This window comes from Peromyscus maniculatus, chromosome 11 (genome assembly GCF_049852395.1).
Source record: "Peromyscus maniculatus bairdii isolate BWxNUB_F1_BW_parent chromosome 11, HU_Pman_BW_mat_3.1, whole genome shotgun sequence".
In the NCBI taxonomy this organism is placed as follows: Eukaryota; Metazoa; Chordata; class Mammalia; order Rodentia; family Cricetidae; genus Peromyscus; species Peromyscus maniculatus.
Window position 1 is genome coordinate 66,146,416 of NC_134862.1, and position 15,250 is coordinate 66,161,665.

The 15,250-nt window shown below is 48.5% G+C and overlaps 1 protein-coding gene across 8 annotated transcripts; it reads right to left on the reverse strand.

Moving 5' to 3' along the window:
* Positions 1-736: 736 nt before the first annotated feature.
* Tex35 (testis expressed 35) lies at positions 737-9,742 on the reverse strand. 8 transcript variants are annotated; one of them, XM_006973806.4, is made up of 9 exons: positions 9,603-9,742; positions 8,905-8,955; positions 8,421-8,489; positions 7,017-7,073; positions 6,136-6,195; positions 2,060-2,124; positions 1,682-1,871; positions 1,295-1,338; positions 737-993 (listed from the first exon to the last, which is right to left on the reverse strand). In XM_006973806.4, exons 1-9 carry the CDS (start codon positions 9,639-9,641, stop codon positions 933-935), a joined length of 636 nt encoding a protein of 211 aa, XP_006973868.2. In that variant the 5' UTR covers positions 9,642-9,742; the 3' UTR covers positions 737-932. The 8 variants fall into 8 exon arrangements, with proteins under 8 accessions (XP_006973868.2, XP_015848142.2, XP_042114310.1 ...); XM_015992656.3 differs by having other exon boundaries at positions 737-996; XM_042258376.2 differs by lacking the exon at positions 9,603-9,742 and adding an exon at positions 9,179-9,256.
* Positions 9,743-15,250: the final 5,508 nt, after the last annotated feature.

Genomic DNA, 15,250 nt, shown 5'->3' on the forward strand with positions numbered 1-15,250 from the left:
GTGGTTCCTGGCTCATCTCTAATTTGTTTTTGTTGTTGTTTGTGGGTTTTATTTATTTGTTTATTTTTAGACAGGGCCTCACTGCATTGCTCTGGCTGGCCTAGAACTGACTCTGTAGACCAGACTGGCCTTGAACTCACAGAGTTTGGCCTGCCTCTGCCTCCCGGGTGCTGAAATCAACGACAAGCACCACCATGGCCAGCTCATCTCCAGTTTATAAAAGGTCCTTGAGGGGACATTGCTCCTTTGGAGTGGAGGGAGGGAGGGAAGGAGGCAGCCAGGGAGAGAGGGAGGAAACTCTCAAAGGTGGAAAGTCGGTGGACCTCACCAGAGCCCAAGGAGGGCACCATGCTACTTGGTGATAAGACCTTCAAAGGGAGCAGTGCAGTTCTGTCGGACTTGAGGCTCAGAGTTGCCAGAGTTACCCATGGCATCCAGGGCACACTGCAGGGGTGCAGAGTGTGGGGGATGGGTAGGCAGGGCCCTGAGTGTGTGTCTTGAGTCTACCCAGACTGGTGCTTGGTATCTTCGAGCCATCTTGGAGCTCTGACCGAGGACTTCTTAGGGCCCAGTGGAGTGGAGAGAGACAAGACTGAGATCACTCAGATAGAATGTCCCACTAGCCAACAGGGAAAGAAAGAGGATCAACCAGGGTCTGAACTAGACTGATTTAGAACAAAAAAAGTAATGCTCCGGGCACCCAAGTGTTGGGCTGGTACTCAAAACGGTGACAGTCTTTAGACTTTAAATGAAAGACTTTAATCCCCAGGTAGAAGCCTGGGCAGGGGTGGGGCTGGGGTCTTGAAAAGGGCAGAAAACCCTGCTGTGCAGCTCATAGAGAGGATGAACCAGAGCTGCTGGTGGGCTGGCTCCACGGCTGTGCTAGGTTGGCAGCACATACTCCATCTCATCGGGGTTGAAGTACAGATAAATCAGAAAGCAGCTCCAGATGATAAAGGTGAAAAGGGCGCCCAGGCGTGGTGTGAAGGCCTCCTGCTAGGTGGGAGAAAGGTGGGGGACCTGGGGCCAGGCTGAGGCTGCAGCTGAAGGTGTACCCTCCCCGCCAAGGGATCTTGTGGACAGCAAACTTAGGCGTGGCCACCCAAATCCTCTTTCCTGGTGCCACATCTTCTATGCCTGGCTGGCTGCTTATGCAGGGAGGCAGGATTCACTCACAGTCCCTATTCCCTGTAGAGCCACAGACGGGGCTTGCTGCAAAAGGGAGTTGAGTACACTCCCTTGGGGATCACAAGGCACCCGACTGAGAAGGCACCTCTCGGATGGAGCTACCTACCCCCGATTGCAGCTGGTCTTTAGGGCACACAACAAACATTTCTCCTGTAGAGGACAGAAACGGCACAAGAAAGATCATTTTTTTTTTTTTCCTGGTCCAAGTTGGCCAGCCTGCGGGGCACCTCATCAGGCTTTGCTATAGAGAAGGACGGAGTGACTGAGCAGAACTCGGGAGTAGGCACATCCAAGGCTGGCCGCACAACCGTGGCTTCAGACTCACCACAGCCCAGGAGGCAGGGCAGCTAAGGAAGGTCTCTAGACTAAGGGATCCATCCAAGGACTGGCAAGAGGATGCCACCAGCCCTTTAAAGCCGGGGCTCTGGGAGGTCAGGGCAGGAGCAGCCCAGGGCTCTCGAACCGGTGCCTAGGGTGGCAGGGGTTCACTTACGCAGCAACTCTGACACGTATGAAGGGAATCCAGGGGGCTATCCTTCGTTTTTTGTGACACCATCGTCTTGTCACTAGTCAACGATGCTCCATTGGGTTCTTCCAGTTTCTTGAGTTTGGGCTGGGAATCTTTGTCCATCTTTCCTATCTGCCCGACCACCTGCTGCTCCTTTGGTTGTTTTTGAAGGGGACTGGCGGGTCAGGAGGGGGCAGAGATTTGGGGACACTGTTTCTACCAGTCCACAGGTGCATGGAAGGCCTTGACTTCCAGCCACTGTAATGGCAGAGCCAGGACAATCCGTTGAGGGGTGCCTTCTCCGAGCCCCCAGTGTGCTGAGCCAAGTCAAGGGAGGGGTCTTTAGGGGTGGGCGACACTTACGGCTTGTTGTTCTTCTGTGTGTTTATTAAAACATCCATCTTTTCATCCATATCCTTCTGCATTTCCTTCAAGAGAGAACCCAAGACTGGAACCCCCCTTCTGAAGAGCCTGGGGCTCCCCTCCTCCCTTTCCCCAGGCAAACTCCTCCTGCCTCCTCTTTCGGGAATCCTCACTAGCCTTGGCAGAGGCGAATGGGGCATGTCCCTGGTGGCCCACCTTCCGCCCCTGTTCCACGAGGAGACTAGAGCTCAGGCAGAGGCGGAAGACTTACCATGGCCTCTAGGTGAGCCAGAGGCCAGGAGCCCTACTGCCTGACCTCAGGTATGAGGCTTTGAGTTGATGCCTACGAAACAGTGCAGCTAAGAAAGCGTGTTGTAACCTCCATGGCTCTTTAACTCCAGCGTTTGAACGTGTGTGTGTGTGTGTGTGTGTGTGTGTGTGTGTGTGTGTGTGTGTAACAACACAGTTCTAGTAGAAAGACCAAAAAAACAAAACAAGCAAACAACAACAACAACAAAAAAGTTAAATGGGGGCTGGATCCATGGCTCAGCGGTTAAGAGAACACATTGTTCTTGCTGTGGACCTGAGTTTGGTTCCCAGCACCCACCTCAGGCAGCTCACACAATGGCTGGTAACTCCAGCTCCAGGGGATCCAATGCTTCTGGACACTTAGTACATACACACACACACACACACACACACACACACACAAATAATGAAAACAAATCATAAAAGTGAAATAGAAGACAGCAGCTAAAACAACACGGCCCATTTATTATTCACTGAGAACTAAAAGAGTAAAAATAATCTATAGAATTTGACACCGGCAAAGCTGGGTAGAAATGGTGGACGTGAAGAAACCCTAAAGGTGCAGAGGCTGTAACTGACAGGGCTCATTATGGACAGAACTGAGTGTGGATTGCTTGTCACAAAAATACAAAAACAATGTACTCCAGTGAAAGTGCTTCTAATACGAAAAGATTCCGAACCAGCTTAATCCAATGTAGAAAGCTGATGGAGCAATCAGAGCATTGGTGAGGAGGGGGTGGCTTCCCAAGACAGCTGTGCGAGTGTTTGTAAACGTTAGCATACGTGGGAATAGTGTTAAAACCCCTTAAGGTCAAACACCCGGCTCGGGCTGAGCACACAGCACCAGTGTCCTGGACTCTTACAAGCCTCGCCCATCCTCTCCTTCCACTTCTAAATCAGCTCCACATCCCCACTATACTTATAATTTCTCCACTGCCTTGTCCATCCAGATGGACACTCTGGTGTCACCATGGACACTCACTTAAGACTCCATCATCCCGAATCTGTCACCAAGAGCCACCAAGGTGTCTCCTTCAGCTTCTCCCCTCTTCCCTGCACCCTCCTCCAGCCTGCCTCTCTCTATCACAGCTGGCGGCAACTCCAGACCTTCCCGACCTGCTCTGCACCTCCCAGGCCACCTTGCCAGCAGCTGCTCCCTGCATGTTCTGGAAGAGTCTCCGGAGACTTCCTGTGGCCTCCAGAGTCAAGTCTCAGCTTGTCAGCTGTTTCTAAAACCCCATCAGTGCCCACTGTGTGCCCACGCAGTCTTATTTCTCAGTTTCCCCCAGATGACCCCACTCCATGGCTGCTCTCCCCGCTGACTGGGAAACACAGCCATCCTCCTGCTGTGCCCAAGCTGTTCCCTGCCTGAAATAGCTTTCTTTGAGCCTTTCCATATCCAGAGTGGCCACTAATAAAATGCATATGGTGTTTGCATGTTAATATAGAAATAGCACATGCCCTCTGCAAAAAAAACTGGACAAAAGAGGAGAATATTTTAAAAATGAATCTTCTCACCTCCCTCACAAGACTGCTATTTGCCTTTTTGGTATATTTCTTTTCTAATCTTTTTCCTATATATTTACATTAAGCATTCTTTATAAGCATTGCCTTTAATAATAAAATAATAAAACCCTAATATTAATGTTTGGATAAACCATAATTTAGTTACTTCTATATTGTTGGAAATTGTGGTTGTTCCCAAATATTTACTATTATAAATAATTCTGAAATGAAAATAGTTTATATATACTCATGCTGACAGCTTTTAATAGTCTCATGGGGTAAATCTTGAGAATGCCTATTTTCTAATATTCCAGTTTTGTATGAATTAGTACTCTTATCAGTAGTTTATTGTCATAAATCCAAACTTTGCTTATTTGAGTGTGACAGTTACATTAAATATTTTTTTCTTTAAGATGCTGTGTATGTGTGTGTGCCCGGGTATGTGCACAGGAGGCCAGGTGCCTCTTGAGGACGGAGGCGTCAGATCCCCTGAAATTGGAGTTGTGGGCAGTTGTGAGCTGCTGGGTGTGGGTGCTGGGGGGCAGACTGGGGTCCACTGCAGGAGCAGTGTGCACTCGGACCCGCTCAGCTGTCTCTCTGGCCCCCGCTCTGTGTTATTTAGTTGCTTAGTTACACGTGGGAGTAAAGCTGCTTCTGCTCTCTCGGGTCTTGGCCTGGTCTCTCTGGCTTGTTCCATCATGCCCCTGCCCATTTCCTCATTTATTTCCTGTTGTTTCATGTGAGATCCACATTTTGTGGATTATAAACCCTGTGTCCCTTAACACATTTATGGAAAACTATTTCCTTAAATTGCTTTTAAATGCTGCATGTGGCATTTTCCATCAAAATTCTTTCTTAAAATGTTTCTATTGGCAAATTCCTCAGTACTTTGCCATTTTGCCCATTGTATTAATATTTATAACTTTTCCTTACTGGTTTTTATTTTTTCAGATTCATGTTATAGATCAGTTCAGCTTACAGATCTAATGAATCGGGTTTTCCTCAGAGTCAAGCAATGTTCTTGTATCACTACATAACCCTTTTCTTCTCACTGACTTTTAAAAGTCATCTCTATCACAGGGCTGGATCCAGTTTAGTGGCTGAATGGCTGCCTAGCAATGTGAGACCGCAGGATCCAATCCTTAGTACCACCACCAAAAAAAAAAAAAAAAAATCACCTTTATCCTGTTAAAAGTCAGCCTTAAGTGTCCATTAGAATCCCATGGGGAAATTTTAAAGTCTCTAGTGTTGGGCCCACACCCTCAAAGATTCTAGTTTAGTTCTGAGGAGAGCCTAGATTTAAAGGGACAGTATGACAGATCTCTTTGATCTCATTCCAACGTGCAGCCAGGGTTGACGGATGTGTTCACGTGTTTAGGACCTGGTTTGCACCTAAGGGCACACATCCAGATCACTCGTGAAGAAGCCAAGTGTGGGAGGTGGTGTGCCTGAGGTCCTAGCACTCAGGGGGGCGGGCAGGAGTGATCAGAAATTGGGGGCCAGTGTGCATAACAGAGACTGTCTCAATACATACAAATGCATGTAGAAACACATATGTATACTTTAAAATCAGTTGTGGCACTTGAGCAACTCCACCTTGAAGAAGTTTTTACTCAGTTTTTGGTCTGGGTGTGTGAATATCTAATATGCTCCTGGGGCATTCTCAGGACATCCATCCCTGGCAAAGAAGCATTCATTCTGAGGGTTATACACTCACGTTCATTTCTCTGCTTATTATTAACCACCCTGACTGGATGACTGTGGGTTTGTCAGGCATTTTAATTACTCGGTAATCCCCTAGTGTCCCTTAGAACTATTGAAAACACTCTAGCCATTGCCTTTTGCCTGCTTATGCATTTACATGAGTGATTCTCCAGATTCTACTTGGGGGAACTCGGGCCCCATCGACCGTGACCCTGGGGCTCTGGTCACAAGTCATTCTGAAACAGACTAATGTTCGCAAACCGTTGCTCTGTGGTCCCAATTATCCTTCTTGTTTTCTGAGCCAAAAGGGAATCATGCTGGACCTTCAGGTACATTCACATCAAGCTCCCAACATAATCGTCAAGCCTCAGGCTCAGATTTTCTCTAAGGACTTCTCTCTTAACTCCTGTCACTTCTTCTAAACCCCTAATTAACAGACAGCCTGCACCTTAACTGCAATTCTGTCTAGTGCCTTATAGGTACCTCAAGGGCAGAGCCCTGGGATCTCTTCCATCACTTCCCATGTGACCCACGGAAGGCATACAGCGAAAGCTTACCTTCATAATTTCCACAAATTCATGAAGCTTATCGAAATCTTTGTCCATTATATCCTTTATCTAATGAGGAAGAAAAGAGTGACTGAACAAGACATAAAGTGTGTTAGGGAAACCAGCCACAGGATCTTCTGGGCATTCTGAGTAAAGGGTGGCAGCTGGATCTTGGGAACGCATGAGGAACACTCTACATAAGTCCCTTTCTTCCCAAGAAGCCTAAGAAGGATCTAGGGTACAGGTGCCACCACCAATTGTCTCTCTCAACAGCTTGGACATGTGGAGCTCAGAGCACACTTGAATTACTCCTTCTTGCTTAGTCCCCTGTTCCCGAGGTGAGCTATAGATGATTGTATCCTAGAAACAAGAGAGCTCTTTCTGTGAGGCTTCCTCTGGGGAGATGCATAAGGAGGATCCAGTTGATCTGTGACTGTCATCAAATTCCTAGTCAGCCCCTCCTCACTCTTATGGCCAAGGTTAACATCACCTCCAACCTTAATACATTAGGGATTTTTTTCCCCCGAGACAGACAGGGTTTCTCTGTGTACTTTTGGTACTTGTCCTGGATCTCGCTCTGTAGACAAGGCTGGTCTCGAACTCACAGAGATTCGCCTGGCTCTGCCTCCTGAGTGCTGGGATTAAAGGTGTGCGCCACCACTGCCCAACTTCATTAGGGAATTCTTAATTGATTGAAAAAAACGGGCTTAGGCAAGAAGTAAGAAATCAATGTTCTACGCTGTCCAAGGCTGAAACACTGTAGGAGACCAGGTGTGAGTTAGGTTGTTTTTCCTACACAATTCCTGATTTCCTTTGCTAGTCAGCGTTAGCAATTACGTTTTCCCTAAAAGCTCTGCTTTCCTTCTCTTGCTGAAGCCTTATCATGTTACCTGTTTTATCTCTTCCATTTTTTCCTTGAGTTCTTCTCTCACCTCCCTGAGTTCATTCTGAGGAAATAACCGTGAGAGAAACACAATGGAGACATCTCTTAAGAGTCACCAAGGACAGGGCCTCGGGCTCTGCCAAATAAGGAAAGGAAACGGGTGGTGTTGAATCAGTGGGGCTGGGAGACCTGTAGAAGAGACACACTGAAAAGAGCATGACTTCGGAAGGCTTGCCTAAATCCTCAGCCTAAATCTAAAGAAGGCAGGTAAGTAGAAAGTAAGGCGCCGTCAGGAAAATAAATCTTCAAAACTGTTGGTAGCCAGGTAAGATAAATGCTGAGAACGTAATCCACACTAAAGAGACGTGATGGGGCTGGGAGATGTCTTGGCTGTTCGGAATGCTCGCTCTTCCAGAGGACCTGACTTCCACTCCCAACATCAACATCTGGAGACCCATAACTGCTTCTAAATCAAACGGCACGGGGATCTGATGCCCTCTCCTGGTTTCTGTGCGTGCGCGCAGGCACACACACACACACACACACACACACACACACACACACACACACACACACACAAAAATACGTATTAAAGATTTGGGTAAACTTAACTTCCAAATGGTCCAGAGAGTGCGTGCAATCAGTCATTCTGGGTATCCTTGGAGGATTGGTTTCAGGGCCCTCTGTGATGAAGGTCAAGGGAAGAGCCCAGGAAAGGGAGATACAGTCACCCATGATCCAGAAAAGGGGAGACTAGGAAGTACCCACAGCAGTTCCTCAGTATCTGAGAGGAATTGGTTTCAGGAAACCTGCAGATACACCAAATTTGCCAACACCAACATCCCCTACATCCTGTGCACACCCTCCCGGGTGCTTTAAACGACCCACGGATCACTTACATTGGACATGCCGGGTAAATGCTATGCAAATTGATATGCAAATGATTGTTCTTCTGTCTTGTCTCAGAAGTGATGGGAAAGTATCTGCAATGCTTTCTCAAATATTTTAAGCCCTAGACTGGTTGAATTAAAGGTATGGAGGCTATCGATAGGAAGGGCTGTGTGTGTGTGTGTGTGTGTGTGTGTGTATACACCAGTATGGTGTGTGTGTGTGTGTGTGTGTGTGTGTGTGTGTGTAGAGGAGACAGAAACAGAGACTAAAGCCACAGTGATAAACTGGGAGTATTCAGGGAGTCGGGGTGAAATGTGTACTAGAATTCATTATACCATCCTTCGCAACTTCTAGGTAAGTCACATTGTTTTGAAGTAACTAACAGGTTAAAAATGTTAGACCAGGACTTAGTGATGCCGCCTGCTGCAGGTGCCAGCAGGTACCACAACTCAGAAGTCAGCTGGTTGGCCGTCCTTTCACAAGGGATCTGTCCCCAGGCCACCGGGGCCCCGGCACTGACCTTCAGCTCCTGCGTCATCCCTTTTTTGATGACTGGCTCTTCGTGTTTAAATCCTTTGTAATCATATATCTGTGGATTAAGACAGAAACACAGAGGCACCGGAAATCGTAGCCAGGCTTATTCCCACCTCAAGCTGCTTCTTCCCGCCATCTAGAAGATTCTTCCTCACACTCTGCTCTACCAGCACCTAGTCCTGATGTTCTTGCTCCAGGGGAGGCCTTTCCCAACCATAAAACAGCCGCCCACCCCTGTCTCCTAATTGTCACTTTCCATGTATCAGGTGACAGAGCTAATGTTCTGTGTTGTTTTATGTGTCTGACTGGTCACTGGTGTGAAGGGCTATGAAAACGAGGAACTTATCTTTCTTCTGTCCCTCAGCACCTAGGATAGGTTCTGGCCACCAAGGATAGGAAATGGCCCTGTCTCTAATTACCTCCCCATGGACCTCAGGCCTGGCTGCTGGCCTAGCTTCAGAGCAGCTTACCTGTGTCAGCTCTGGCTTCAGTTCCAAGCAAACTGCCCTGGAGTTCTTTTTCTGCAGAGAGAGAAGGGTCAGGGTGTAGCTGGCCGCATGTCAGGATTGGGGGAAGACAATGGTCTGTCCTTGCAAGACGCCCCCAGCCACCACTCTGTTAACTCCAGGGGAGTACAGACAGGCTCACGTGGTCCCAGCCTGGTGTCTGTTTCTGGCCACCGCCTGGCCCATGTCATCTGTTTCTAATGAGCATATGTGTGTCCACCCAGAAGACAGAGAATACCTTTCTGAACGACTTTAAGGAAGCCCCAGAAGGTTGTTTCAAGAATGACCCACGGTCTAACATCACCTTCCTCTCATACCAATGTGGACATGTCACTTAGTGCCAGGGCCTCCATTTCCTCATCTATGAAGTGGGCTTATTTTGAGCCTTAGACCGGCCAGTTAGATCCAGGCCGTGGCTGCCTGGATTGTGAGCTGTCTTGAAGAGCAGCAGGTCTTACACAGAGGCATCACAGGCCCCTTCCTTCCCACCCCAAGGCCAGGCACAAATTTCCACCCATTCCAGGCGGATAGCTGCTTTGTGCTCTGAACAAAGGGAGAAAACTGGAAGGTTCACGGGATCGTTTCCAATATCTTCTCCGTCCTGCCTCTGCTTGGCGCCAGCTCAGAGAGGCCCCAAGTGCCTGGCAGTATTCTTCCTTTACCGGGTTGGTTTTCTTTTGTTCTGCCCTCTTGGCCGACATGATGGAAGAGCCAGGGCGTTCTTCAGCTTCCCAACCTCCCCACAACAGGCCCCTGGGACCGGAGCCACTGTCGTATGCAACTTACAGGCTTAGGCCATGGTAGGGTGACCACCTCTTTGTGTGCGGAACAGCTGAGGTCACAATGCCAGGACTCATAAGCTGGCCTGGAGTGTCACCAGCTTCCTGTCTGCCTGCTGTTGCCCCTGAGACCAAAGGCTCTTACCAGGTTCCAAAGCCATAAGGTCTTAAGCCTGGGGCTGCTGAGGACCACAGCCAGTCATTTGGGAGCACAAATACATCTTGGGAGAAGCCGAGCCTCGGCTCCTGGTGCAGGAGGCCTCACCCACTAACCAGGAGAAGCTATCCAATGACTGGCTTCTCCTTGGTACCCATTTCTTCAGGAATATGACCCCCATATCTACCTCTACCCCATCTCTTCTCTTGGCTCTTATTTCTTACCAGAGGAGGGCTGGAGCAAGAAGGAATATTGAATAGTGCTTACGACAAGAAGACTCTGTGTGTGTGTGTGTGTGTGTGTGTGTGTGTGTGTGTGTGTGTGTGTGTAATGCAGAAGGTAATTCTGATGGTAACTGTGATCTGTGTTGGTTTCACATGGAGATCGGAGGGACATGGCATCTTCTGGGGCCTAACGTGACTTAGAATCTGAGCTGGGGAACCTGATTTCTCTCCTCGTCACTGGCAATTCCATTTCCTCCTTTTCTCTTGTCTCAAGGGCTACTAGTTGGCCCAGAAAAGGCCAGCCAGAGCATTCTGAGGACAGGCAACCCAGTACTATAGACAGTAAGCAGGATATGTGTGAATGATGCGCCACACCAGGTACTGTGCATCTCACTCACCTGCTTCTGTGCAGCTGCTGGGTCCTTCCCAGGTCAGCTTCCTCAAGAGTCCCCGGCAGCCATTTTAGATACACCTCCAGGTGGTGATTTCCAGCCAAGCCCTTTCCCCACTGAAAGCCTTGGGTCTCACTCCCTTCCAACCAAAGGAGGACACTATGCTTCACGCTGGTCCAGGCAAGGGGAGGAGGGAGTTGTGGGGTCAAGCTATCCAGGCCTCATTTCCCCATATGTCAATGAAGGAACCCGGGCTCCAGCTGACCAGTTTCAAAGCCTGTGAGAGTGGACATGTCTTCTCTTCCATTGGCTTGAGAGCCTCAGAGAGTTGCATGTAACCATATCCCTTTGCTCAGCAGGGCAGATGTGACGTGAGCTGCCTCCTAGCCAAGCACATGTGGGCAAGTAGATAGAAAATAATCATGCTCAGTGGGAACCTGATTTATAGTAGAAAACACTTTCTCTCTCTCTCTCTCTCTCTCTCTCTCTCTCTCTCTCTCTCTCTCTCTCTCGCTCTCTCTCTCTCTCTCTCTCCTCTCCTCTCCTCTCCTCTCCTCTCCTCTCCTTTCCTCTCGTTTCCTCTCCCTGCGCGTGCACGCACACGCGCACACACACACACACACACACACACACACACACACACACACACACTGCTGTCTTTTTTTTTACTTTCTCACGGTGCACCCTTGAAGAGCTGGGGAACCAGTTTGTGAACCTAATTAAACTAGTTTCCTCTCTCTCCTCCACTTTCTCCTGTTTCTCCTCCTCGTTATTATTATTTTAGACAGAGTCTCATTTTGTAGCCCCAACTGACCTGGAATTCACTATTTTACCTTTTTTGTTGCCGTGATCTTTATCACTACTATCAAGAGCGACTCACAGAAGAGTTTATTTGGGCTTACGGTTCCAGAGAGTGAGAGTCCACCCCGGTGGGTGGGGGCATGAGAGCTGGAGCAGGAAGCTGAGAGCTCACCTCTTCAAATGCAAGCATGAAGCAGAGGAATGGGTGAAACGGAAGTGGCAGAGGCTTTTTAATCTCAAACCTACATACTTCCTCCAACAAGGCCGCATATCCAAATCTCCCCAAACAGCATCAACAACTGGGAGCCGAGTATTCAAATCCCCAAGACTATTGGGACCATTTCTCATTCAAACCATCTCTGCTCTGTAGCTCAGGTTGGCCTTGAACTCATGGCAGCTCTCCTGTCTCAGCCTCTCCAACTCTGGGATTATGGGCATGAGCCACCACTCTTGGATGTGTTAAGATTTTACAGTGGCGTGAGGATGAAGGCGAGACAGCGTTTCACTGCTGGATATCACTGCTGTAACTTGGCTCTCCTCTAGGTTGTCCTGGCCTGAGGAATACCAGAAAGTCTTTCCCAGCACCCCTTCAGAGCACGGCCCCCCTGTACCAGGACAGGATCATATGCCCCCGCCCCTACCCTTGCTCCATCAGGATTGGGGGACAGCAGAATGTTCAGAACAGAGAGAAAGACATTCCAGTCTTTCTCCAAGTTGATGTCATCTTGACGCTCCTTTCAAAGGTCCCAGGCTGCTTTTGTTCCGTGGAGACAATGTGGGCAGAGGCTGAATGGAGATACTTAAAAATGGCTGCAAGACTCTGAATTCGATCTCTTCTGACTCCAGGAGTATAAATTCTAGTGTCTGGCTCACACTGAAGCTCTGTCTTCAGCCTTTACCTACACAGCCCCAGAGAATGAGAGGTAATGTCCTGTGTGCCCAGGGGTCTGTTTAACCACAGATATTCTAAAGCCTGTCAGTAAGGATGGAGCATTTCATGAAAGTTCTCAGGATCCTAGCTGTGGTCTCCATTCAGCCCTGAAGTGACCCAGTTCAGCATCCTGGCAGTCCACATCTTGATTCCCTAAAGTACCTGGAGGCTCTCCTCGGCCAGAGAGACTGTGGTTCCCATCTTGGGGAACCTGATGTACATTCCTTAGAGTTTACATGTGGTGATTCCTGTGTTGTCCTACTTTAACTTACAGACACCCTAGAAAGCTTTATCCTGTGCAGTGTGAAGACATCTTTTATCAGTGACACTTTGATTACTATGCAACTTTTGAGCCTTCCTTTAAATAGTATATCAGACCAGCTATAGTCTACTCTAAATAGTATATCAGACCAGCTATAGTCTGCTCTAAATAGTATATCAGACCAGCTATAGTCTGCTTACATTGTTTCTGCAGAAGAAAAAAATACTATGTCTGCTGATGTTATCTGAACTGGTTCCTCTGTTTCAGGAACAAGCATAGGGTGCCAGATCATTGTAAATCCCCAGCTATTTCTGTACAGCTGAGAAGGAGTGGAAATCACAGCCGAGGCATCCTGGAGGATCTCTGCCTTTTCACACTGGTGTGTTCACCAGGCCAAGGATGTTTGCCAGGTCTTCCAGGCCCCAAGGGAAGCATCACTTTCTCACAAGCAACCACAACAGAACAGCCTACGATGAAGGACAACACAAGAGCCACCAGCAACCGGCGGCGCTCTCCCTGCCGGTGATTCCTGGGGCCCCCTGACTAAATGTTCTGTCTTGGGATAGGATCCAAGTAGAACATGGCATTTATTTCTGTCCTATCTCTTTCCAGTCCCTTCCTGGAAAGCTCACTGTGGCTGTTCCTGTCACTGCCTCCTCTCAACCCATGACGCTTTCAAATCCCCATTTGTGACTGAAATAACAGAGGTGGGTGGCACCACAGAATCTTTGGCCTGGGCTTTAAGGGACTGTGTCTCGTGTGGCAGCTCATTGAAGATCCTAGATGGGTGGGTTCCAGGTTTTGTCCTGGTATCGGCCCTAGTTGTCCCTATTCACATCTGTCCTGCCTCGGGAACTTAACTGAAAGGCCACAACTGACTACCAAGGAGGTTGGCAAATGTAGCCAAGCTTCTCCTCAGACAGAGATCAAGCATGGCAGCTGGTGCTTGTAACTCCATCACTTGGCAGTTGGAGGCAAAGATCGTCATGAATTCAATGCCAGTCTGGGACATAGAGTGGGACCTCCTATTAATAGAAACCTCCAACCCTAGAGGGAGGAGAGAGGCTTATAGGACGAAAGATTCTTGGGCTGGAGAGATAACTGAGCAGTTTAAAGCGCTCGCTGCGCTTACAGAAGACCTGGGTTCGATTCCCAGTAACCACATGGTGGCTCGCATCAATCTATAACTTCACTTCCAGGGCACTCTCTTTTGGCCTCCAAGGGCACTACACCTATGTGGCACTCAGACCTACACACAGGCAAAATACCCATATGCATTAAAAAATAAAAAGACTATGGAAGCTAATGAACTTTATAAGGCTGAGGAAGCTCCAAGTTACAAGGCCACCAATCCCCCTTCTTTGAGGTTCTATAAATAATGCCAAGGAAAAGGAAACTCCTGGAGAGTTGCCTGCTAGCTTAGCAAAGGTCTCCATGGACATGGCTTTTGTGACCCAACCCCCCCCCTCCCACCCCATGTCGAAATGGTCTTTTGAGCCTGCAGCTGCCCCTAAGTCATCATGTGCCTAGAAGTCAACTCTCCCCTACGCTCCTGCAAATACTGAACGCACTGTCTCTCCAAGCCTGACTGAGCAGAGGTGGTTTTGACTTGTCATCAGTGCCCTGTCTGAGGTGAAGACATGTTTGTTCCTGTCTAAACCATGTGACACAATTGGTCCCTAAACAGAACCAGATATTTAGTGTGGCAGGAGTGACTGCGTGGTCTCTGCTGTTGGGTGACAAGATGTGCAGTGGAAACAGATCCCTCTGAGGGGCAGTGTTCACCGGGGCCGCCTTCTCCCCTGTGGTATGGTATGGTGTGCCTCTGGGCTGTAGTGACAGTTGCATGTCCCCTGCTGTGGGGTGGTGAGACACATAACCAAGGCTTGCCATCTACGAGTAGAATGTCCTTGGGGAGAGTCCCAGGCTGGCCCATCTTCCTCTACATGAGGTGGACTGCCTCTGTGGTGAATGGGCCTGCCATGTGAGTACAGGGATTCCCCTAAAGTGGCTGAGGTGAAGGGGAATAATTTAATTGAATACATGAAAGTAACACATATTGTGTGGAAGCGGTAAGCAGGCTGTGGTGGCAATTGTGTGGCCTTTGCTGTGGGTGACAGTATGTTCAAGCATGACCCTTAGTCTTCCCAGAAAGAACCTGGGATGTAAGGGGCAGAGTCTAATGAGAGAAAGGTGTGCAGATGCTAACCATCACATTAGTCTCTGATTTGGCAGGCGAAGAGGGAGGAAAGAGAGTCTGAGCTAGGGGTGGGAGGTGTTACCATTTCTTACGGTTGGTGGAGTACAAGGGGAGAGATCACACATTGGGTCTGTGCTAGAGAGTCCATCCTAGAAATACCGGCTGCAGACTGGCTTCCTGTCTGGTCAGTTTGGACACGGACTTTCACACCTGGATCAACCTGTTCTCTAGGCAATTCTGCCACTGAGGTCCTTCGCACCTCAAGGCTGAGTGGATGCGAAGAGCAGTCCAGGAGATGTAAATCTTATTCCTGTGGAAGGGGTTCTGGGACCCGGGCTGGGATGGAGAACATCTTTCTTAAAGCCATTGTGGTGATAAAGGGTAAGGAGCTTATGATAAGATAAAAAGGGAGATTATTGAATCTACTTTTAAAAAGGAACTACTTGTTTTACATAGGATAAGTAATGAAAATTTTTTTGTCTGAATTTGTCAAATGTTAATGGACTGGACATTGTTGATATATATAATGGAGTTTTTGGACTGAATCTGTCAAATGTTAATGGA

Excerpts from the sequence above, each read along its gene's own strand:
- Tex35 (XM_076547761.1), bottom strand. The coding sequence starts at position 9,241 with ATGTTAGACCGTGGGTCATTCTTGAAACAACCTTCTGGGGCTTCCTTA. Across the intron at positions 8,490-8,904 it reads TGAAGCCAGAGCTGACACAG|ATATATGATTACAAAGGATT; the intron begins GTAAGCTGCTCT and ends CTTAATCCACAG. Across the intron at positions 2,125-6,135 it reads AATTTGTGGAAATTATGAAG|GAAATGCAGAAGGATATGGA; the intron begins GTAAGCTTTCGC and ends TCTCTCTTGAAG.